We start from the raw sequence: 25,361 nt of genomic DNA on the forward strand, positions 1-25,361 counted from the left end.
TCAGTCCGAGCGTCGCACCGGTTGTTGACCGGCTGCGTGGCGTGCATGTGGCGTTCAGTAAGACAGTGCCTTGGGGTGTAACGGCATCTTTCTGCCCCCGACTGTCAGTTGGTTAACTGTCTACACATTGTCCCGTTTGACCTTGTGTTGGCGAGAGCACTGGCTGAATGCACATCTGACACACTCCCTTCCTTTGTGGTGCAATCCTGTGGAAGTCATTTCATTTACTGGGCTTTCAACTTCAGCCAATACAGGGGGTGGGGGGGGTTGGGGGGGAGAAAGGGGGGTGTCGGGGGGGGTAAGTCGGTGTTTAATCAGGCTGCCACAAACCATTCTCCTAAATAAAATCAACTATGATGTCCAGCGGAAAAAGATCTCTCAACAGAAGATTGAATTAAACAAACAAATGGGCTTGTCACTTTTTCATTTTTTATTTAGTGTCTTGGCTCAGCTGCACCCGGCACACTCTGTATAATTCCTGCAAATAACGGCGGTGGATCAACTTAAAGCTTGTTCTCCGATGCGTTCGATGGCGCTGTAGTGTGGTGGAAGTGCAGGTGACACCTCAGGAATGAGGTGATGAATCATTTTTTTTTAAGTGGCGTGGAATAAAAAAAATGAGAATCTGCAAACTATGTAAACCCTCCTTTGGAACAATTGAAAGAATTTTTTTTTTCTCTCTCACATAGAAGGAAAATAGAGCACAGCCCACTGTCCTGCCTGTGGCTTTTCATGTTGTATTAAGCAGCACAATAGTACCACGTCATGACGACACCAACCTTTGTTTTAGTACACAAAGGAGCTAACGCATGTTAGAAACCTTTTTACAGAACGTCAGTAATAAAGGTGCCGATCGGTGCAAATCAGGCCTCGCAATCTCTGCAGCCTTCAGCATGTTTTCACAAATTCACCATCACAGCCTGACTTCTGAAACTGTGCGCGAACCCCCCGAGATGAACCTCGCCGGTCTTGACCCCCTCACCCCCCCACCACCCCCCCGGGACGTATGTTTGACACCCTCCCTGTTGTAAACCTCGGTGTCGTTCACCTCGGCTCGTCTCCAGGTGCGTCTGTACTTATGACCGGGCATTGACACTGTCACACCGCGGTCTGTTAATCAAACCGTCCTGTTGCTTACCTCTTTCACTAAATCTATAATCGCGCTCTTAGTGCAACCTTGCACTGTCACCACCGGCCTCTCTTCCCCCCCCTCCCCCTCTTCCTCCTGTACTTCCACGCTCCTTCCTCACGTGAACATTATTCATGGGCGGAGGTGAGGGTCCACTGAGAATAGGCTGTAACGTGTCAGTCACAGTTACCCAGAGTGGTGTTGTCTTAGACAATGTAACTAGGTGAAAGTGAGTGAAGGAGATAGGAAACCATCAATATGCTCCCCGTGTAAATTGAAGAAGGTCATGATTTATGGCTCCCGGCTCCAGCGTACATACATGCTGAATGTACTCTTTTCTCTCCCTCTCTCTCTCCCTCTCTCTCTTTCCCTCCCTCTCCCTCTCCTACTCCCGCCTGGCTCAAGGACAGGTAACGGTGCCTTTCTGCTGCAGCTCATCACCACCACCATGCAGTCTGTGGCACTTGGTGATGGACAGCCCCCCCTGTGAAAGGCCAGAGCGTTCTTTCAAAATGAATGGAGCGCCATCTATGGGCGGCCACAGGCAGTTGACTGAGCGCAAACAGGGAGGGGAAGGCAGGACACAAAACAATGGATGGCGTCCACGTTTTGAACAGTGCATTCTGTTACCTGTGACTGTCCCTACCCCACCCGCACCCCAACACCCCCCGCCACCCACCCCACACCACCCACCCACCTGCCTCTTTTGGTTTGTCATCACCTCATCAGTCACGTCTGTCTTTCGGGCTCCTTTTACTTGAGACCAGGAGGGGACAGCTGTGGGTTCTCGAAGGCCTGGCGACAGCTGCAAAACCCCGCATGGCGTTGCATCTGCTCTCGTCTTGCAGCATTATGGCTCGCATCCCGGCGAAAGCCAGCTACAGTTCATAATGGGGTTCTCACTGGTCTAACCCTATTAACCAGTGAGCAGATGGAAATTATATGGGTGGGTGTAAAGGCCCGAAAGTGGAGTTGCCAGCATCTTGCCGTCTCCAGAATTCAGCCAAAACAAATGGGACAATTTAAATAAGAGCACAAGAGAGGAATCAGAACCAGGCTGCGAATTGTTTCTTGGAGGGACAATAAATACCATGAATCTTAAAGTTTATGATTTATTTGCATGATTTATTACGTCTGGGTACCCGTGACGTGGTTACTTTGCCTTTGGAGTGAGCCAGACATAATAAATGGAGCAGTCATTAGCATTTGACCTCCACATTATGCTTTGTTTACCTGGCTCTCCTCACCTCCATATCTCAGACAGAACCAGGGCTCTAACTGTGGCACAGTTTTGTTACCGGGCGGTGGAGGTAAGCACATTTGCATTGCGAGATTTCGCACAACGACTTGAGCATGCAGACACAAGGGAGGGGAAGGAAAGATGCTCGGCTCGGCTCCTCGGGGGACGAAGCCACTCCCAGATGCTGCTGTGGAGGCTCTGGAGTCCTGACAGCTGCTTCAATCCCACTGAGATTAGAGGCACACGCACACACAAAAAAAAAAAAAAATCTGAACAAAAGTTACTGTGAAGAGCCGCTGTTGTGTCAGAGAGGAAGAACCTGCAGAGTTTGAAGTGCATGTTCACTAATTTGTTTATTAGGGCATCAGATATAGCATTATATCTACATTGTTTAGACAATATACCTGAGAAAAACAAAGAAATAAGGCATTGTTTGGATTCTTATTGGGGCACGACTCAACCACATCAGGGGAGAAGAACGCACTTAGCAGCAGCAGCATCTCGTTACATTAAATCAATTGGAAAACAATGAATTAAAAGCCGGGAGAGCAACTTCTCCACAAAAAAAAAAAAAAAAAGATTAGAATTGTAATTATATGCTCTGGCAATTATGAACATTTTCACATTTCATAAGCAAGCAGCTCATGCATACAGTACGTATAAAGAGAATCATAAGCAACAAGTAATGGTAAATTGGCAATCCCACCCCCCCCCACCCCACACACACACACACACACACACACACACACACACACACACACACACACACACACACGCACACACAGATGCATTATATCAGCAGACTGGGGGTGTGGCAGGTAGCTGTCGGTGCCATAGTTAATTGCACGACGAGAGACCGTTCTCTAATTTATTTCTTGCCTGTCCATACAAGAGTGATCATGAAGCCCCATTCATTTCACAGAACACAATTTTCATATTTAATGAGCATGACTCCAATACAATTACAGTAATTAGTCAAATCTCACTCACGGCCAATGGAGCTCGCCACTATTATTAGTGGATCTTATTAATGATGTTGCACATGTGGCGCTCACAGGGTAATTGAGGGCATGTGTGGGTATGGGAACCGGGGGGTCTACTGCAGATTGGCCCGGCAGCGGCGGCGTCAGTCTGTTTCCTGTCTACACTGGGGGGGGGGGGGGGTTCGCTTGACGTTCCTTCGAGATGCTTTAGTCTAAATTTCAACACACCTACTTTATTCAAGATAAATTATTGTGGGTGAAGAAAAAGTGGTCTGTTGTTCCTCAGTCATATATGTTATATGAGTGTGAATCAGATCAGAGCCTCGCCACTGCACTGACTGGACTCTGGAGGATCCCAACAAAAAGAAAAAAAAAAACGCAAAGGTAGAAACTGGAAGGAGAAGCCCATTTGCTATGAGTGATGATACTGCAGTGTCTGACATTTTGGAGCTTTGTGATCCTTATTAAACCTACAAACTGAATTTGTATCTGCAGCAAGGCTATGCAGCAGCCAACGATATATCTTATACCTCTATGAAAAGAAGCCATAGTGCAAACATTTTATTATGCACTGGGAGGGAAAAAAACAAACACATATTTTCCAACCGAATGTTACATTATATAGAAAGCAGTTGTTGAGATCTGGAAAATAGTCTTCAAAAAAAGAAGATAAACCACATATTGCATTCACACTACAGCAACAGCGAAAATAGCATGTCATCCTTCAGGGACACAAAAAAATGCCTCTGGAGCAATTCTTTTTGAGGGTTTGCACCAATAGATCACTGAGAAAGCTGCTGCAGCCACATCGTTTCAGTTTTTCACCTTCGTACAGTATTCAAAAAGTCAAATTTTGCAAATATTATTGGCTCTGTGTTTTGGACATTTCACAGTATTTTACATCAGGATGTTTCATTAAACTTGGATCCGTGTTGAAATTGCAGTCATTTTTTTGGGTGCTAATTGTTTAATTTCGTGACGATATCGACATTTTCATGCCATATTCTCTGCGCCACAACAAAGAAAGACTTTAAAAAGTTTAAAATCGGAGGTACTTTTTTACCGGCCCTGCTCACCCAACATGGAATTTTGCTGTATGTGGCTCCTGATCTAAAATGTGTGACACTCCAGTCTTACATGATATATCAGGAGGTGCGACAATACGAGTCTCTCTATATAAAGAATAGTCTGGGTAGCGGGGGGGGAACCCACGGCCTCCTACTATGTGCTTTGAACCAGTTGATGTCAAGGCTGATTTTTATAAAGAAGCAGATTATTTTAAATGAAAGAAAAAGTGACTTCGTGGCCTCTTATGCAATTAAGGGCAGTGTCACCGCTAAGTTAATGAGTGTAACGCTACAACAAAAAAGCCTCCATTAACACAACGTAATTAGCGGAACATAGTGGAATTAGGCAGCAGCGGTGCCAGTGCTCTGGTGTTTTCATAATTAAACACTGGAAAAGACAACAATTAAGCCAAATCTTAACACCCCACAATCTCATTGAAGCCAGAGAGGACGTGTTTTGTTTTGGGGAAAGCTCCCGAGATGCCGTGCGAAGTTTGAATCACAGCTCAAAGACAGAGCTGAAAGTGAGCGAGGTCACAATAACAAAGCCCCGAGGCGTGCGGACCGATACAATTACTGTCGGCGTCGCGTTTGTCAGAGGACTGAATGACATCTACTGTACGTGTCACTGTTGTTTGTGGGGGGCACCATGTGGGTTTGGATCACGTCGTTCTAGTGGGACCGTCGTCTCAGAACAGATTACTGGTCCATGTGGTGATGTACCGCTGCCCACATTTATTCTTGTTTGTCATGATAAATTCATATCAAACTTCCTAAAGTGAACACATGGCCATGTTGGAGCTGCTTTTTTTTACTTATTTCAAGTTAAATCACACTAGAATATTGCTTTAATGTGATGTTATCTCACAACCAGCTCACCTGGAAGTGTAAATATTAATCCTCGAAGGAAAAGAGCCGCATCTCCGCACAAACCCGCCCATTATCCTCACGGCTGCATACCGCGGGGCAGGCCTTATTAGCGATGCGCTAATGTGACATTAATTGCTTTTACTTTTTTCACTCCATTAAAGAGGCTGCTATCTGTTTCAGGGGGTCTGGCCAGATGGTTTATCGGCTCTGCTCTGGCAGCCGCGTTGGTAATGGACTGAAGCGCGGAGTCATATAATGACAGCAACAGGACCCGAGCAGCAAGTGCAGAGGTAACGAACACCTGTCACACGGGGGGGAAGCGGGAGGAACTTGAATTTACAAAACGTGCGTTCTTGTTTGCGATCCACCTTTCACTTGAAATGTTGAATCGGCAAAAGTCAGGAGGAGGACTGAGGAGACCCTCAAACCTCTGACCCCCCCCCACCCCACCCCCACCCCCCAGATAGATCAAGTGTGTTTGTTTGGAGTATTGTTAAGCTTTTGTTGAGGAGCAGTGACAAGTCTTCTTTCAAACTATTGGCAGCCATCGACTATGTGCTGAAATTAAGGCAGCGGCATTGAGCCGTAAAGCCAAGACCAGGGTCAAATGCTAAATAAGAGAAAGCTGGCACTGGTGTCACCCAGGGGAAGCTTCCTCCTCTACGTCCTTATTCTCTTCCTTCTCTGTCCTTACCATCACATTTGAACCCCCCCACCCCCACCCCCACCCCACCCCAAGCCCTTCCCCCCCCCATCCCCCACCTTGATGCCAAACCTCCATGACCTAGGCCAAGATCAATAGAGCAGTTTTAAAGAGGATGGACTGTGTAAATAGAGACGATGGATTCTGCCGATGAGCATGCCTTGACCACTGCCGGCCTTTGGCTGCAGCGCCTCTATTTGATCAAGTGTTTCATTGACCGTTGCAAATGCACGCGTGACACATTTTTGGATCAAGTAAGACTCAATGTAAAGAAGGAGAGCGTCAATTTATGAATCGTTTTCTCGCTCCCTGTCGAAGATGACCGTTGTCGCTAGAGATCCACTGTTACAAAGAGGTATTGGCAAATATATGTCCAATAAGGACAAGCAGCTGGTGTCCAGTGCAAAGATGCAGGTTGTTGAGTTCACAGTGGTTGAAGCCGTTCTGGACCTCAAATGTGAAGAAAACTGCTATAAATGACAAATCGATTGGAAAATACAACAATCTGGTATCTATTGTTATACTTAGTTTGTATTTCAAAGGGTCTAAAAACAGGAATGTTTCCTCTGTGGCAGAGGTGAATGATGGGTAACTCATTCTCACAAAAAGCCACATGAAGAATTAACACAACTATTGAAGGCCGAGACTTGAGTTGACTTGGATTTGATTCTGAATTATCTCTTGATGAAAAGCTGTTTGTTTTTTCTCTCTCGTCTTTGTCGGTTAACAGTGATTTTGAACAGTGACGTTTGTCCGTGAAATCATTCTATTTTTGATTTTGTTTTTTCTGTAAATGATTTGTACAAAAAATCCTTAATTGTGTCCCGCAGAGGCTGCTGTGTGACACCGCCATGTTTCTACAGCTGCAAAAAGTGGACGGTTTCATGGCCGCCGCATGTTTTCAGCTGGTTACAATCTGAAACGTCACCACAAAGACAGGTTAGTGTCAAATGTAAACCCAAACATCACATCTTTAGATCAATACAATGCATAAATGCTGCATGTCTGGCTTTTCTGTATAAAATTACTCATCTGTTTTGTTATTTACAGGGAAATAATCTTAAAGTTTTGGGGCTTTTGTAGGTTTTGAAGGGATTTTGTTGGAGTTGTATATCTTTATTAAGATTGGATTTTACCATATAGCAGCTGAATAGACAAAGTTAGTTCTACCATAGATATTGAATAAAATATTTCTCTGTATCTTGAGGACCTGCATCACCATATCTCAGGTTTTCATTGTAGCAATATTCCTCTTTGCACTAGTTCTAATGGGCCATGTGTATTATTACTTTTATTTGTGGATATCATAACTTTAAACACGCCCAGGCCTGCAAATGTAATTGTAAATTGTCACAAAGAGCTGGCCCACATCTGGGAACATTAACTGTTCACAGCAGCCTTTTCCAGTCAAAGAGAAGATTTTTTTTTCCTTACATACGGAGAAATTGCATCCATGAGCTAAACAGTCAATTGTCTGCACATTCGTCAGAATTATTGTCAGCCTCGATGCACTTCCTGTCAACCACCGAGTGAGCGTTTCTGAGAGTTGCAGCTTCAGAAAAAAAAACAATGGTTCACTGAAGTGGTATCTAAGATGAATGATTTTTTTGTCTGACATCACATGCAAATAAAACAATTTCTCCGACTGACTTGGAGAAGAAGAAATGACTAAATACTCCTGTGATTTTAGAATAATCAAAATCAACGTAGCACAATCGCAAGCAGTTTCAAGCTTTACGTCATTTACCTATCGGCTCTTCAGTCCATATACCAAAACTGATCATATCACGTGATGCATTTACTTTAGACATCCTGTGCTACTTGCAAAGACCCAGGAAACTTCATTAACTTTTCAGAGAAATACCAAAAGTTTCATGTGTGAATCGGATGTTGTTCTCCTTTAAACATGTCTCTCTCCCGCACTAAGCATATATCTCTACTAAACATATAAACAGAGAGAGTTGACCAATGCGTTGATTGAATAGGCATAGTCTGGGTGCAATCTGTTCTCGTAGCATAAGTATGACCAAGATTTATATGTTTTTTTGAATGTGGAAACCAACCGATTTTACACTTCTTATTTATTTATTTTTTGTTGCACAGAGCACATTAGCAGATACCATCTCGTCGGGCGAAGTGAATATTTCGCGGGTGAAAACAAAATCATTACTCACCTACATTTACACAGCGTGCATATCAAACCCAACACTTTGTAAATGCAGAGTGCGTTAGTCATAATTCTGCTTATCTCGCACATGTGACAGACCACTTTTTACTGGAGAAACCGTTCCATTACTGCACCCTGTAACTTATATGCAGCAGCACAATCTGGAGCCGGCCAGCTGCTCATATTAATCAAACAGCCCACTTCCCTTTATGACACAAAGCAAATAGTCATAAATGCTCTTATCGGCCTTTCTAATAGTATGGATGTTACAATCAGATTCATGGTGGCGTAAACTATTACATTTCATCTTTATCATGCCGAACAATCACTTCTTTTTCATGAGCATCGTTTATAACAGCTGGACAGCTTGTTGCATAATGAAATTCAAAGAGCCCTATCAGCGCTGAGGGATCTTGGCGCTGCCTTTGCTCACATTTACATCTATTTATGTGGGTTTTTGTGTTTTCACAACAGGCAAACAGGCGTGATTAATGTACGGCTGTGGTCTCCCGGGACACGTGTGGCTCCCTGCAAAAAAAAACTGATCGGTGATCGGGCAACTCCTGTACTTTAATGTGAAGTCTGGAGAGCCTCAGTCTGGGCAACACTTCACCACAAAGCAGCCTCTTCATCACCTCAATAGGCTTCAGTCGCTTAATGAGCATCTATGGCCGGATAAACTGTAGCCTTGCATCGTCCAGTAACACTTTAATTATAACTGCGGTAATGAGGACGCCACTTCAAGCAAATGTACGCAAATTGTGTCTGCTTCCTATTCCAGGCGAACGCAAACGGCAGCTGTGAGCTGGAGTTGCCCCGTTTTCATTTGTGAATTATTTCCAATCAAATGTGAAGGGAAATTTCACACCTCTGCTTTGTGTACTGCCCACTTCATCCCAAGCACTTTGATTAATCAATTAATATTCCTTTCCCAAGGTCCTTTTTATAAACCTCGTCATTAATAAAAGCAGACATTCAATTAACAGCCAAATCTTGATTGCCAATTGTGTCATAACAGTGAGCCTTTTCTATGCAAACCCCCCCCCCCTTTTTTTCTTTTTTTTTTTGCTTCGTTATAGTTGAGAGTGTGGGTAGAAATAATTAACTAATTTCATTAATCTAATTGTCATCGCTTTCAACCATCCCGTTAATAAGTACAAATTAATATGATTAATCAATTTGACGACATAAACTCATTCAATTACAGTTTTTCAAAGGCAAGTGGGTGTGTTGGGGTGATAGGGACATGCAGCGAGTGAAGGGAGGAGGGCGTCCCAGCAGGAACCCGGCCCACAAGATTGAAGGCAAGTGGGGCAATTAGTCATTGGGAATGATAAATAATTGGCGATGAAAAATGTGGAGGGCAGGACACCAACTATGGCCTTGTTCAAGTGAAGGCTGCTCCTTGTGTGAGAAGCAACCGTAACATTTACTACAGCAACACGATTTGTATTTGGTTTTTAAAAGAGAGAATGTAAAAAGAAGAAGAAATGATGTTTGGATTTCATGCAGAACTCCCTGGCTCTATTTGTCAGTAATGTAAATAAAACAGAAAAATCTCCAGTGTTGGTGTGTTTTGGATTGAATTAGATCGGGTTGCTCCCACTTCTTTCTTCCATTTATGGAACACAGAAAACCGCCAAAGAAGTCAACAGTGTTGTTTTTGCTGCTTGGCAGGTGAACGCTCACTACTGCCCCCCGGAGGCCTGTGGCACTTCCGTTGTGTGACTGACTGGATGTGTAGCATTTTCTCTTGGTAACTTTAATTTTTAATTTTTTTAATTTATGCAGTGCTTCCTTTTGCAGTGCGTTTCTGTGTTTTGTAGCGTGTGCACCTCGTTTGTGTCGACCATCCTATATCTGCGCAAAACCAACCTGAAGACGGCCCCAATGTCAACATAAAAACAATTTTCAATGGAACCTTCTGGTGAAATGCCCCCCCCCCAAAAAAATCCTGTTGCATCATAGGTATTTTGAGTAACAGACCCAGACAGCACGGCTATGAGGCTAATTCAGCAGCATCAATCTTAGCTCAGGTCTTTTTTTTGTTTTTTAAATCAGTGTTTTATTTAAAATGTTGGTAATTTGCTTGGTGGTTTGGCCGGATTGGAGCCTCTTGTGGGTTTTGGCTCACGGGCCTTAGGTTAGTCACCCCTGATCTAAAGGGCCGTTGATAAGATGACGACTAACAGCTTTGCGTGCGTTAAAATAGGACTTCAAGACTTCAGCTGCAGACAAAGAACGAACTTGGGGGGGGGGGGGGGGGGGGGGGGAGAAAAAAATGCATTTACATCGCAACCCTGAGATCTACGAAAGCCAGCGAGCTCAAGGACGTTGATGTTTCTATTTTCAAACACCTCTAATTCAAATTATCTTAACAAAGCTTCGGCTCATATGAGCTTTCACAGACTGATGAGTGTGGAGCCTGTTTACTCAAACAGCTGCTGCGATCTGATTTGTATATTTCAGATCTCCTGCACCAAGAGGAAGAAGTGCTGGCACAGCGGTTTGGGTGATGCCCTTTAATGCACTCTATCTTATCAGCCCAGCACCCCCCCCACAGCCCCCACCCCCCTCATTCAAACCCATGTTTGATGGAGCTGCGCGATGTTGTTTAGGGCTTACATTGGTAATAGTTTACAGAAGCAGCGTCTCTAATTTGTGAATTGAGGTATGATACGGGAGACAATTAGACCCGCGTTCGATTGGCATATGTGGGCTTGGATGCTGACAGTCAGGAGGAGGCTTTCAAATGTCATACCAATTAATCTATCCAGCCATCAAACAATATTCTGGAAACAAAGTCAGGGGGGGCGATCAATCCGCATCACTTTTCTCCTCACCGGGTTATGGGAAAATTGATTTGTCAAACAAAGCATTTTGGAAGCAGTGCATGGACTTGTTCGGGATCCATTAGCCTCCATTGAGCATTTTGTTTAACATAGGATTTTCATCACAGAGAAAATGCCGTGTCCTCAATACTGTGAGCCACAACTTTACGATTTCTGATTTCTTTGTTCTTGCTTAGGAAGCTTTAGAAAGTGCTGATGAAGATGGAAAGGTACCAACTTCTTCTGCTTTGGAAATTGTTGCCCTGTTTTGTGTGTGTGTGTGTGGGGGGGGTTTGTTTTGGGTTTTTTTTACCCCCTCACATAATCACTCATATCATAAGACTCAATTAGCTCTTACAAAGTTGTAGTTCGTATTAACACACCATTAAAAAAAAAAGACATTTAACAATCAGCATTGCCTTAGTCCCCAGTGTCAGTTTTATTGTACACTGTGGGGCTATCCTGCCATTCTATACAGTGAGGCTGCCCTAAGCCGTATCATGAATTCCCTGTGCAGCGTACTGTTCTAAGACAGAACTGTATCACATTGTGCCCGTCATGCTGTTTTAGAGGGGAGAGAGCTTCCTCTATGGGATTTCTCCCACCCCCATCCCCTGATAATGTATCTCTCCCTAAAGGCTAGGCCTCCGTGACCTTGCCTTATTCATTGAGGGCATCTTAAGTGAAAGAACTGAATCCTGAATGGGCCATTTCCCCTCTTTTAACACCCCTTGAATGTCATCAGTGAAATATGAAGTCATTAGGCGATATTAAAACACTGCTGACAAACTAATTAACGGGAGACATTAAACAGGACCAGCTTGATTAATCCGCTTTAACGATTCTTTTTAAGTGGTTCTGGTCAAAATTAATACAGATTTACTGGTGATCTTAAGAAGAAAAAAAAATACTCTTATGTGTTTCAGACCTCAAGGGCAACCTAAAGTCGCTGCTCTTTTACCTCCCACTGCTCTCGCTCCCAAAGTCTTCACACACTGCCTGAACTCACACAGTTGGTCAGAAGCTACGACACTGACCGGATAAATAATCTCACTAATTTTTATTTCATCGTGTTCAGTTTTCAATCTATTTTTTTTGCAAACTTTAAATTGTTCAAATGTCGTTACATTAGAGTTGCATTTCACTGCTATACTGTAATGTGACAAATTAAAAATCTCCTTTCATGTAATCTAACATAATCTATTACAATGATTCATATATATAAACTAATGTTCAAATTGTTGTTATTATTTTTGTTGTTGTTGTTGTTGTTGTTGCTGCTGCTGCTGCTGTTGAAACGGTTTGAATGATTTATTACTGGAATAATTTCTCGTCTTCATCGATCACTGTATTTAAGAAGTCTTTGTAAATGTTTCCCTCTTGTGGTGAGAATACAAATCTACACAAAGTCGCCACTATTTTACTCCCTTGTGTGAAATATTATCTGTTCAATACACACATACACTGTACAATAGTTCGTTCAAATTTCATACGTCAGCAATTGTTTTTTTCATATGCAAACATCAATACAAACCTGAAACCAAAGAACCAATGCCACTTATATGAAAAGGACAATACGGTACTATAAACCTGAAGCAACATATAAACCAACGCAGTGCAGTCACCAATTCTACATTTGGATTCAAACTGAGCATGTTATGATAAAAATACATTTTTGAGCTTTTTGTCACCTAGACCAATCGCTCTCAAATTGCAATGAGGCCATCCTTGGATAAATACATGCAATTCGGGTGAATCATTTTGTTGTGAAAGCCATGTCCATTGCAACAGATGCTGATCTCGAATCTCCTTTGCTCCCATCCACTTTGCATGGGACATTTTTTTCCCAGCTTTGCGGGGATTTATTCAGAAATAGTTTCCCATCAATGGTCCAAACTCTCGTCAATTGGTCTTTGGATGATGACAGATCATCTCTAAAAATTTCATGCAATTTAAGTCAGTAGTTTTTGCAAGAATTGGTAAAACACATACATACATACATACTAAATAAATAGATAATTCTTTTGAAGCACTTTCAACACAGATTGAAGGACATCTATTTCTGTTAAAGTTTGGCCTTGTTCACACAAAAAATATTTAAAGTGGAAACGCATCGTTTTTGCATTTCCATTTCAGAAAAGTGTTGCATGTATATGACAACGTTTTCAAACCAACATCAGTTTAACACAGAAACAGCAGAAATACTGAAAACAATGTAGTTTGCATGTTGGGCCACTTGTGGTTGACATTCATCAGGAGCGACAAGAGCGTTGGGGAACGATGAAGATAGATAAAACCAGCAGATGGTAGTAATGCGACTTTATGGATGCAAACTGCCATCAAACCCTATAGAAGAAGGAGACGTAAAACCTCACCCAACTTTCGTTGGCAAAGGTAATAATATTCTCGTTTTATCTTCCCTTTTCTGTTTCTGATTCTGATTCTTTTTACATATATATCATGTGGCATTCACCTTCAGCTGACTATAATAAACATAAACATGGTTTATTTAGGGGAAAATAATTAACTTTAATTATAGGATTAAGGATTATATGTCCTGGCTTCAAATACTGTGCTTTTTTTTATTACTCTTAAAAATATATACATTTTGGCCAGGCCTTACTGTGTGGAGTTTCCATGTTTTCTTCATATATGGATTTACTCCAGCTACCGTGGTTTCCTCCCACAGTTCAGAAACATGTATGTGAGGTGACCCTAAATTGCACGTAGTGTGTGTGTGTGTGTGTGTGTGAGAGAGAGAGAGAGAGAGAGAGAGAGAGAGAGAGAGAGAGAGAGAGAGAGAGAGAGAGAGAGGAGAGAGAGAGAGAGAGAGAGACACACTAGGTTGTTCGAACGCATCTACTGTAGTGTCATTCGCCCTCCGGAGCAGTAGGGGGTGCAAGCGCGCTTCACAGGCTTCCACGGATAAACAAAACACGTGACCTATCTTCTCCGCCTACGTCATCACGTCGCCGGCTCGCGTTTTGTGTCTGAGCGACAGCCATTCAGAAAAAAAAAGCATCTTCAATGGTTTCCGTTGTCCGACATCAACACACACTGCTGATGTGTATGTTTTTGTATCAGATATCTGCTACTCTTGCGACATCTGTTTTATCTAGTGCGTCATTCCGCAGGCGGGGAAACCACAATGGTGACGTTTGGCTCGTCGGTGATGGGCCCACGTTAGCCGCTTAGCTTCGTTAGCCGCTGCGGTTGTGCGTGTTCATAAAGGCGTCGGGCCGCCCTGTTGTTGCCACCATGTTTCCAAGCTGGGGGAATTTCGGTGGACCCCAGCCCAATAACTTCGGGGGCGCCGGTCCTCGCAAGCAGTTGGCCGGCAACCAGAATGCGGGTTTCGGAGGCTTCGAGGCCCAAGCGTCGCCCGGCGGCTCGCTGTTCTCCAGCCTGCAGGAGCAGCACCTGCAGCAGATGCAGCAGCTGCAGATGTTGCACCAGAAGCAGTTGCAGTCCGTGCTGCTCCACAGCAACAACGCGAATGCGTACGGAGGTGCTGGACATTCCGGCGGGTTCCCGGGCACACAGTGGCATTCAGATGGAGCCGTTCATCAGGAAGGTGGTACCCGCCCCCAGTCGTTTTACGGACAAGAGGCTCCGACTCGGACGGGACCCCCTGCCCCCAAGCAGGGCTTCCAGCAGCCTCCTCCTCCATCGCAGCCCACCGACCCTCAGCCGGCACCGCCTCCTCCGGAGCCCCAGGGAGCGAAGCCACCGGACAGCATCGGTCCACCGAAGGCAAAAGAGGCAATCAAAGAGCCAGCCACTGCAGAAGAAGACAAGTCCTTACCTTTACAGGTGATTTCTTCTGTTTGTCTTTAGACCTTTTACGTTTTATTTACCCAACTTTCACTCGAGAAACTCATTGTTGTCGTTGTCAGTCTATGATGCAGGAGATCTCACCCATTTCACAATGTAAACAAACCTTATGATTGTGTGTCAGGATGTACTATTCACCATAACAATCTTGCATTGATTGTCAAAAAGACAATATAATCATTGCACAGTCATTGAAGTATTGTCCACGTTGCAAAAATATATGTATGCAGTTTACAATATATATGTAAACTACCCAATATGTGATATATGCAGAGGATAAACGCCTTGCACTATGACCAACATTCAACAGGTATTCATCTAGTTACAAGCTCTCCTCCTCGATCTGTAACCACCCTTACCACTGAGCAGTACACTCTTCATTACACACATTTGTGATTTGGTGAAAGATTTCCCTTGAGCCTGTCCAAACCTGGCAGCAAAGTAAATGAATGGCCTATCTCGGCAGCCGATGGGTAAAAGTGGGGTACACAGAGACCATTTACCCTCAAAAGGGTCACACAATCTGACAAGCACAGTTGTATGCTGAAATTGGAAAATGGAATGGTAAAATATCTGAACCACATGCTGCATAACATCCGTTATGTCGCAACATTTCAAATAACCTATTGGCAATATCAATGTAGACAACCCAAGACCCCAGAATTTTATGTTTTAGGCCGACTTTTTGGGAAGTCGCTCTTTTTTTTTTTTTTTTTAGAAAGTCATTTTCTGAGTGCAGTATGTATACGTTTCTTCAACTTTTATTGACAGTAATTGTTTCTCGTAATACCTCAAGCTCTCCACAATCACTGATATCCACTTGTTGTTTTTCCTAGGAGCAGCAGCAGCTTTGGTACAAACAACATCTGCAGAATCTACAAAAACTGAAGCAAGAGAAAGCCAAACAGAATCAACGAGAGAGTGGCGGTGCTCCGCCGCCACCATCCTTGGGCCAGACGTCTGCTCCTCCCCCTCCAGATAATCCTCCAAAAAAGACTCCGCCTCCACCTCCTCCTAACGAGGAGCCTCCAGTACCACCTCCGCCACCTGTGGAAATTAAAGTATGTGATGTTTACACATTAGAATTTGCTTTTTTTTTTTGTATGTCAGCTGCATATGTACAAGAAAATTGAACAAATTGTTGAGCAACCTGCAGAAGAGTATGGCAGGTTTCCATACTGCCCGCATTTAGCAGACTAACGGTGCTTTTCCACTATTACCTACTCGTCTCGACTCGGGTTTTAGGCTTTTCTGTTACGTGTTTGCACCTGATATCAGGTACACTCCTGGTCACTTCTCAACGAGGTTCCAAGCGAGCTGAGGCGAGTAGACAATGTGACGTGGACAGACGGCAGGCTCCCGATTGGCCGGATACCACCAGTTTTTCGGATTAACTGGTGAACGGCTTCCTCAAGCGTCCCGTTTATCTGCATTTCCATTCAAGTTTAAAGTGTCGTAGTGGTCGTCTCATTTTACCGTCAGCTGCTGCTGAACAGTTGGTGGCAGAAGTTGGTTACTAGTTAACAGGGGCACCAGTTAAACCAAAACACCGGACACCTTGACAATAAAACATGATCGTAACAATCCACATTTCGTAACGTTAATAATTTGAGCTGATAGCCAACACGAGGTGATTACTCCACTCTTTCAAATGCATGTTTGCTCTGAATCGAAAGATACAGATTCTGTCGGTTGTGATTACTTGCACCACGGTGGGTCTTTATTGTAATGGAGAATGAACAAAGCTGAGTCAAGGCGAGTGGGTACGAGTTAAAAAGCACCATAAATGCCCCATGTGCGCCACAAGTTTGAGCTGTGAAGGCTTCAGTGGTCCGATGGGCAACGCAAAAGACATGAACAATGCACAGCAAACAACATTGTCACATAAAGATCAAAAAAAATTTTTTATTTTAATCCTGTGATCCTCTTGTGAGAGTGATGCTTTCAATGCTCTTGGATCGACAGTGTGTCCAGCTGTCTCGACTTTAACATTCAAGCACAGGCTTACCAGGCAGTGTGTGACATCATACCAGATATTTTTTTAACAAGGAGTGAACTCCATTAATGTTACTGCAGTACTACATGTGAAAGGACTCATCCAGGAGATGATGAACAATGGGAGTAAAACGAAGAACAAGTTTTTTTGTATATCAGATTCCAAGTCAAAATATTTTAAAAATAGAAGTATGTGGATCTGCAGATGTTCGATTCTGGGGCCAACATTCCTGACCAGCACATCCCCAATAATACACAATTTCAAAGATCTGCAGTGATTCAGTTTAGCAAGATGGGCTTCTCAAGCAGGTTCTACTCATGTAATACAACCTGCATGACTGCTAATGTTGACGCTGTGTGGCTTAAACAAAAGGCTGAATGTCTTCACTGCTTCAGTTTTTTGAAGGAACATGCAAAATCCATTTTTAAAACAAAGCAGATTTCAAAGGAACAATGCGTTGAATCTAAGAACGGATATATGTTGTTTGTATATGTTTTCAGAGTGACAATGTAGGAAAACCCACTACATTTACAGACACAGTAAGTTTTGTCACCTCTTGTCTCATTTTTGTGATGTGATCATTGCCTCGTCATGATTCATTTGGAAATCCAGGGACTCTTAACACATTTACTCCTCGTTCCCCAAGTAATTATGTCATAATTTTGCTCCTTGTCATTGTGACTGGACTTTGCATTTTAGGGAAAAAAGTTATAATTGGTGTCGCTGCTATTACAATAGCCAAGTTCTCAGCTAAGTAACATTCTGTTTTGTATTAAGTTAGTTTCGCGAACTTGAAATTAATTGACATAAGTGAATCATGCTGCTTTATAAATGTCTCCAGACCAGTCAGTATACACTCTGTTTTTATTGAGATTGTGAGGCTCAAACCTATTTACAGCAGCAAAGGTAGCGACTGAGTGGGCATCAGGGAGTGTGTGGTTCAAACTTGCATACAGTAAGTGATTTCAAATTTCTCTCCTGATCAAAAAGGGAAAGAAGAAAAGTCTGAGAATGTGAGCAGTATTCAAAGGGTTATTTCTTAATGAATCATGCACATGCCTCCCCGTCCCTTTTCCATCTTAGAAATAATTTCATCCCTTTCATTACAAGCTTCGCCCAGTCATATCTCCAATACTACCAACATATATTCCAAAGTTTGCTTCACTACAAACATGTTAATTCTTTTCAAAGCCTGAAATCCCAAAAGACCCAGAGGAAGCCGTCCGTCTCCAGCAGCTACAGGCTGCAGCAGCACAATGGCAGCAGGTGCAGCAGCAGAGAGTGGGCATGCAATACCAAGCCCTAATGCAACAGCACGAAAAGCTTCAACAGGTCCTGGAAAAGTACCAGCAGGTGATTCAACAACCCACAAACTTACAGGTATGTAAACGTCTTATGACTAACTGGATGTTTATGCGTCAGGAATGTCATTGTTGAAATTAAAAATGAATCTCATCCTTTATGGTTTCGTTTCAGTCCATGACAGCTGAACTGCAGCTCAGGCACCATGAAATGCAAAAGCAGCAGTTCACACCTTTATTCCAAGATTGGGAACGGTCCTTTTCTCTGTGGTATGAGCAGTTCCAGACATACCCTCATAAAGACCAACTGAAGGACTATGAGCACCAATGGAAGCAGTGGCAGGAGCAGATGAATGCTACCAATGCCCATCTCCAAGAAAGGATAGCCACTCTCTCTGCCATGGTGCCGTTTGCCACCGGCCAATATAATAGTGGAATGATGGGACAATTTAGTCAGTACCCTGGACAAGACATGCAAATGCAGCAGCAGTCGGTGAACATGGGCATTCAGCAGTCCTCAGCTGCTGCTGGTAGTGGTCCTGCATCCCAAGGTGCTCAGCCAGTGCGAGGAAGTGGCCCAACTGGTGTGGGAGTCAGACCCTTAGGTCTCCAGGGTGTTTCACCACCAACCTTCAACAGTGTTAGCGGCCCACGGTGAGTGAAACTGTTTAATTTTACATTTGAGCATTTTGAAATGAGAAATGCTTCATGAAATATGTTTTATGTTGGAATTTGAAAATTTGTGGTTTCTTTTTTTCCAGTGGAAGCAACCCAAGATTTGATCAACCACAGCAAGGTTTTGATGGTCCCCCACGCTTCGACCAATCACAGCAGCGCTTTGATGGTCCCCCAAGGTTTGACCAACCACAGCAGCGTTTTGATTGTCCGCCAAGATTCGACCAACCAAAACGGTTCGACGGCCCACCACGATTTGACCAGCCACAGCAGCGTTTCGATGGTCCTCCAAGATTTGACCAACCAAGGCAGCGTTTCGATGGTCCACCCAGGTTTGACCAACCAAGGCAGCGCTTTGATGGTCCCCCAAGATTTGACCAACCAAGACGCTTTGATGGTCCTCCAAGGTTTGACCAACCAAGACAACGTTTTGATGGACCCCCAAGGTTTGACCAACCAAGGCAGCGTTTTGATGGACCCCCAAGGTTTGACCAACCTCGATTTGGGCAGCAGCCTAGGTTCGAAGGTCCAAGACACCCTGGCCCTCCAAGAGTTGAATGTCCATCAGCGCCCCAGCAAACACAACAGCAATGTCCCCAAACCAAGCTAGAACCAACTGTTCCAAAACCTTCCATTGTGGACACAAAGACACCAGTATCATTAGCCTCACAGCTGCAGCCTGAAAAACAAAAACGTGATACAGATGACAAATCGGTTGATAAAATCACACCCGATGAAGACATGACAGATGACAACTTACTTGGAAGTGATGGTTTTTTTGTCCCAAATGACCCAATTCCTCAGACATTAAAAACAAACATATTGTCAAAAGATTTGGATGACAACTCCTCTGACAGTAATGAAAAACCTACAGCTGTGAACAATAAGCCTTCTGTAACTACTATGTCTGCTGTAGTGACACCAAACACTGCTCAGAATGCCCTCAAACAAGATGGATCCAAAATGCCACCAAATATCCCAAAGTCAACTGAAGTAAAGTCTCAAAGTGCTGGCCATTTGCAGTCGACACCAGGGCATCCATTGCCTCCCACTGGTCGAGGACGTGGCCAGCCTCCGATGCCTCTACAAATGCATGGACGAGGACGTGGGCAGAGGGGCAGTGGAGAGTTTGGAGGTCCAAACACTGTACCACATGTGGAGGAGGCAGAGGATATGTCTTATGACTATGTGCAACCAGAAGAGGACATGGACATGGACATGCTAGATGAGCAGGAGAACTACCAATGGCAGGAGTCTTCTTATGAGGAGTTTGGTGGAGAGGACTCGGAGGCCCCACAAGAAGATATTTGGATCCCAGAGGAAGAGTATTATGACGAGCCAATGGGAGGTCCTCATTTTGGAAGAGGCAGACCTCCAATGATGAGAGGAGGACCCCCTATGGGAAGAGGAGGTCCACCAATGGGTAGAGGTGGGCCTCCTTTAGGAAGAGGAGGTTTCCCTATGGGGAGAGGGTGTCCGCCGATGGGTAGAGGAGGTCCGCCGATGGGTAGAGGAGGTCCACCAATGGGTAGAGGAGGCCCACCAATGGGTAGAGGAGGCCCACCTATGGGTAGAGGAGGCCCACCTATGGGTAGAGGCGGTCCCCCTATGGGTCGAGGCGGTCCCCCTATGGGTCGAGGCTGTCCACCTATGGGTAGAGGAGGACCTCCAATGGGGCGCGGAGGACCTCCAATGGGGCGAGGGGGACCTCCAATGGGACGAGGGGGACCTCCAATGGGTAGAGGAGGACCACCTATGGGAAGAGGGGGACCCTCTATGGGAAGAGGAGAGCCACTTGATGGACAGTGGGAGGAACCTGACTCAGGAGAGTTCTCTGAGGAAGGAGATCCCTACTGGAGAGAAAGGGGACCTCCAATGAGAGGTATGAGACCCCCATTTCCACCCGGCAGGGGTCGCCCCCCACGTGGTCACCCTGCTTTTATGCATCCAGGACGAGGACGCCCCCTTCACCCTGCACACGGACCAATGGATGACGAGTCCTTGGACTATGAAGCGGAGGCTGACGATGCCAACGTGGATTCAACTGGGCAATCCATGTATGATGACCCTCATAACCATTCAGTGCATTCTGACTTTGGAAGAGGCAGGCGTCGTGTGCCACCTCCACCACCTCATGAAATCTTGGAGGAGGAATATCATGATGAAGGAGGGGAAGAAGACTTGGCTTGGCAACCGCCACAAGGCAGAGGCGCTCCATTATCTCCTCACGAGATAATAGATAGGGGAGGGGTGAGGAGGAGACCAATGGGACGGGGGATGGCAAGAGGCATGTGGCGGCATGGCCAAAACCGTGAGGAATACGAAGAGGAATATAATGAGACTTTTACACAGGATTATAATCATGGTGAAAGTGGTAATCGCTGGCGGACACCACAAGATTTCCCTCCTGAAGAACATTTGCGTGATGCCAAGTACCATGAATACAGAGAGCGTTCCCCTCATGAGCGGGGCCATGCTCCTCGCATGCTGCCACCTGAGGCTTTCAAAGACAGTCATTGGCCAGAGGAAAGAGAACGGGAACGGGGTCGCCCATATCTATACGATGAACATGATCGAGGAAGAGGGGAACTCAGAATTCGTGAATACAGGGATGAGTCGCCTTACCGACGAGAAGAACCATCCTACCCTCAGCCTCCAGACTGGGAAATGCGTTCTCGACATCTTTCGCCATCAGAGAGAGGGTATCCTTCAGAGTATCAAGATGGCAGGCCTCGCTATGGCGAGCACAGAGACGATCCTCCATTGGATAGACCTGCCGTACCTCCACCTGTCACTAACGCGCCCGAGAGTTCAGTTGAAGCCCAAGGAATGAGTGGAAATGTGCTTGCCCTATCCCAACGTCAACATGAGATCATTTTAAAAGCTGCTCAAGAGCTGAAGCTAATAAGGTAATTTCTGCTCTGTGGTTATTACATAACATTACATTAAGCAAGCGCAAATAGCATGTTAGCCACAATTCTTTGTTGCTCATATACTGGGGCAGTGTATCTTTCCTGATCTCACTAGTCTATTAAAATTCCAATTACCCTGTCTTCAATTCAATTCCACGATCATAACTGTGTTGGATTGTCACTTTTCTTAAGTGCTCATGGCTAACTTTTCCTATTCATGAATTCAAGCAGTCGGATAAATATGAACTTGCTTTTTAATTTAGAAAATGACAAACGTCATCAACATGACTTTAGTCTGATCACGGCGTAGCACAAGTGTATTTACAACATTAAATACTAAAATGACATAAATACAGTGCAGTGTACTTTATAAGAGAGAATAGTCATACGCTGACATATATGTCTAAACATTTAATTAAATTGTAAACTAGGGATGCACCGATACCACCTTTTTAATGGGTTATTTAGTTGTTTTTATATATATATATATTTTTATGCAAGTTATAAATGAAGAATTCAGATTTGCATAGCAGAACAAAGGTGCTGAAATTAGGTCATGTGTTTTTATTGTATCTGTCTAAGAATGTTTAAGGGACCCTTTTGCTCAATTAAACATCCGTTATTTTACATTTGAAGGGAATTACAGGAATCAAAGACCCCTGGTGCTGAACCACAGCAGCCGGCACCAGCTGACAATCTGCCTGACCTACCTGCTGGTCTTCTTGGACTGGAGATCCCACCAGATGTCCGCAATGTTCTGAAGGTAAAACCATGAAAACTGACATCACAATTGAAGTGTTTACTACTTTTTGTACGTGTGTGTTGCCATGTGAATGAATTACTAGATAACTGAAATGTTGCAAACTCAAAGCTATATAATACACCCGTCGTTCATTCTCAGGGTATGACGGCAACTTCACAGACGACCGTACCGGAAGCAGTGTCTTGGGAAAGCAAAGCTGCCACACATTATCAGCCATCGCACATTGCTGCACCACCGGTGATTCCAAAGACCGTCGACTATGGACACGGGCATGGTATGTGCATTCATGAATGTCTTCATTTTCTTTTTGACAGTATTGTTTTTGGTGACTATGGCTAATAACCACCTTTTGTTTTAGAGCCTGGGACAACTGTTGAGCGAATCTCTTATGGTGAGAGAATAGTGTTGAGGCCCGATCCGGTGACATCAGATAGAGGCTACGAAAAAGGTAAGATTCACTGCCACGAACTATCAGTCTTTAAATCGTTATAGGAGGATTTTTTTTTCTTTCAATTTTCTCTTTTAATTGATGAACTGTTCAATCCTTCTAGAACTGCTCGGTCCCAGAGATTCCTACAGCAGAGACCCATATTATGATCGACGATCAGACCCTTACATGGATCGCCGGGACTACACCAGAGAGAGGGATTCGTACAGAGAAAAGCCTGACTACGAGAGAGAACGATTTGAGAGGGAACGCTATCCCCCACGGGAGCGAGATGACAGGTGTGGTGCATTTTCAGTGGATCAGACACCCTCTGTTCTCCCACCTATGGGACGCTGTGGTGTCTCTCTCCATATGTAATACTGTAATCTATTTGTCTGTTTCTGACTCAAGCACACAAGCCATGGTTGAAGAAAGGTACTCTATCACATTGTGTCATGCATTGTGATTAAGTGTTTGAGCGTTGAAAACCGTAAATTCGGTTTGGGGAATTAAATCGGTGGTGCTTGTTCCCTTTGTAGATCTCCACTGGCGCATCCTCTACGCTCGGCATACCGTGACAGAGACCGCGATATACGAGAAAAAGAGCGAAGCGGCAGTCGTGATCCCGACGAGCATTACGGAAGGATGGCCTACGACAGAGCGCCGTACGAGCGTGCCGTACACGACCGCAGTGGGCCGGACCGTTACGGACACAGCTCCTCACCTTACCGTACGTTGGAACATGCCACACGTTTGTTATTTATCATTCATGGTTTTACTGTCGGAGGGAACAACACGCTACAAACATTAACAATGGTGGGGACATTCGAATGGACAGGTCATTACTGTGATTCTCAACTATAACACTACCAAGTCTCAGGAGAGTGTGGACGAGGAGTCGTGACACTCTGGAGGAGCCTTCCGAGCACCGACGCCCAAAACGCAACGATAGTTTTCCGGTTTCCCCTTGTGCAGGGGTCGGCAACCTTTAATGCTGAAAGAGCCATTTGGTCCCGTTTCCCACTGAACACAACACTCAAAGAGCCGCACACATTTTATTTTGACACTCCCACCGGCAGACCATGCCAGGAGGACACGACACACAAAACCTTCTTCACTGCTGGTTGTCAACTTACAACTAATAAACTTAACTACATGAACGAAGCAACAAAAACACAACACAATTATTACCAACACTACAAACCTAACATAACCCCCAATAATTACATTTAAAACAGGACAAACAGAAGCTCCCATAATGCATTGCAGCTCTCAGCTCCTTTATTGCTACACATTATTAGAATGGAAGATAAATGTGGGAGATGTGGGATTGTTAGAACCATGAGTGTGAGCGGTGTGGTTTTAATGTCCTGTAGTTGTTGTGTAATTCACTAGAATGTTCCGTCACTCTCAACAAGTCTGCAATGAACCTCCTGGAATTGTCAGCGTTCCGCAGCGCAGCAGTTTTCCTGTGAAAGGTACAGGAAGCTCCCAGCTTCAGACACCAGTTGAGCCGCTGTCATGACCTGCAGCCGCAATTCTACGTTCTTAATGCCATTATTGTTGCGTATTGACTTTACATCGCTGCGTCGTTCACGACCCGACTACATTTTACTCCACTCTTTGTAGCGAGACTGCGCTCTGGGTGGCTTTGCCTCCTTACGTCCCTCCGGGATGAACTGCAGTGGGACCGAGGCTCAAGGAGCCGCAGTGGAGGGACCAAAGAGCCGCGGGTTGCCGACCCCTGATCTTGTGAATGTGTCATGATGTGCCGTGTAAACGGGGTCTTGATTGCATATAATCTCATACAGTGGAAAGAAGAAGTTATCCGGAGGACAGAGGGCCCCCTACTGCACCTCCCCTCCCACCTCCTCCACAGCCTCCCCCCAGAATTGAGAAAAAGCCCGAAATCAAGAATATTGACGACATCCTCAAACCACCCGGCAGACTGTCTCGGCCCGAGAGGGTGATACATTTGTGCTTCTAACCACATCACATATGGTCTGACATCTAATATGGTTTCATCATTCAAGTTCAATATTTTCTAGATTGTCATTATCATGAGAGGACTTCCGGGAAGTGGCAAAAGCCATGTTGCGAAACTCATCCGGGTAAGTGATGCCGGGCTTCTCGATCTGCTCAAAATCAAACGTTGATGTGAAAGTCCCTATAATGTGTCAAATGGTTTCGTCTCTTTTGGCAATAAAACTAAATCAAAAATACGTTTTTGAAACTTGTTGACGACATTTAGGACAAAGAGGTGGACTGTGGTGGAGCGCCTCCGCGAGTGCTCGTTTTGGACGACTATTTCATGACGGAGGTTGAGAAAACGGAGAAAGACCCGGACACCGGGAAACGAGTCAAAAGAAAGGTGACTCGCCTCGGATGAACTCTCGTCGCTCAAAGCCGATGTCATGTTGCGAAGGAATATAATTGAAATGCAACAACGCCTTCCCTCTGCAG

The 25,361-nt window shown here is 44.5% G+C and overlaps 1 protein-coding gene across 1 annotated transcript in view; it reads left to right on the plus strand.

Moving 5' to 3' along the window:
- The first annotated feature begins 14,004 nt into the window (after positions 1 to 14,004).
- Positions 14,005 to 25,361, plus strand: part of ylpm1 (YLP motif containing 1) — a 35,717-nt gene continuing 24,360 nt past the window's right edge. The window contains exons 1-14 of the mRNA XM_080514430.1: positions 14,005 to 14,803; positions 15,661 to 15,885; positions 17,321 to 17,359; positions 18,012 to 18,200; positions 18,297 to 18,775; positions 18,883 to 21,705; positions 22,345 to 22,471; positions 22,610 to 22,745; positions 22,830 to 22,919; positions 23,023 to 23,197; positions 23,438 to 23,628; positions 24,710 to 24,864; positions 24,947 to 25,009; positions 25,150 to 25,269. Of these exons, the coding sequence (XP_080370556.1) occupies positions 14,249 to 14,803; positions 15,661 to 15,885; positions 17,321 to 17,359; positions 18,012 to 18,200; positions 18,297 to 18,775; positions 18,883 to 21,705; positions 22,345 to 22,471; positions 22,610 to 22,745; positions 22,830 to 22,919; positions 23,023 to 23,197; positions 23,438 to 23,628; positions 24,710 to 24,864; positions 24,947 to 25,009; positions 25,150 to 25,269 (5,367 nt within the window). The 5' untranslated portion in view covers positions 14,005 to 14,248. The remainder of the gene's footprint in view (positions 14,804 to 15,660; positions 15,886 to 17,320; positions 17,360 to 18,011; positions 18,201 to 18,296; positions 18,776 to 18,882; positions 21,706 to 22,344; positions 22,472 to 22,609; positions 22,746 to 22,829; positions 22,920 to 23,022; positions 23,198 to 23,437; positions 23,629 to 24,709; positions 24,865 to 24,946; positions 25,010 to 25,149; positions 25,270 to 25,361) is intronic.

The sequence above is a fragment of the Blennius ocellaris genome (genome assembly GCF_963422515.1).
Source record: "Blennius ocellaris genome assembly, chromosome: 18".
NCBI lineage: Eukaryota > Metazoa > Chordata > Actinopteri > Blenniiformes > Blenniidae > Blennius > Blennius ocellaris.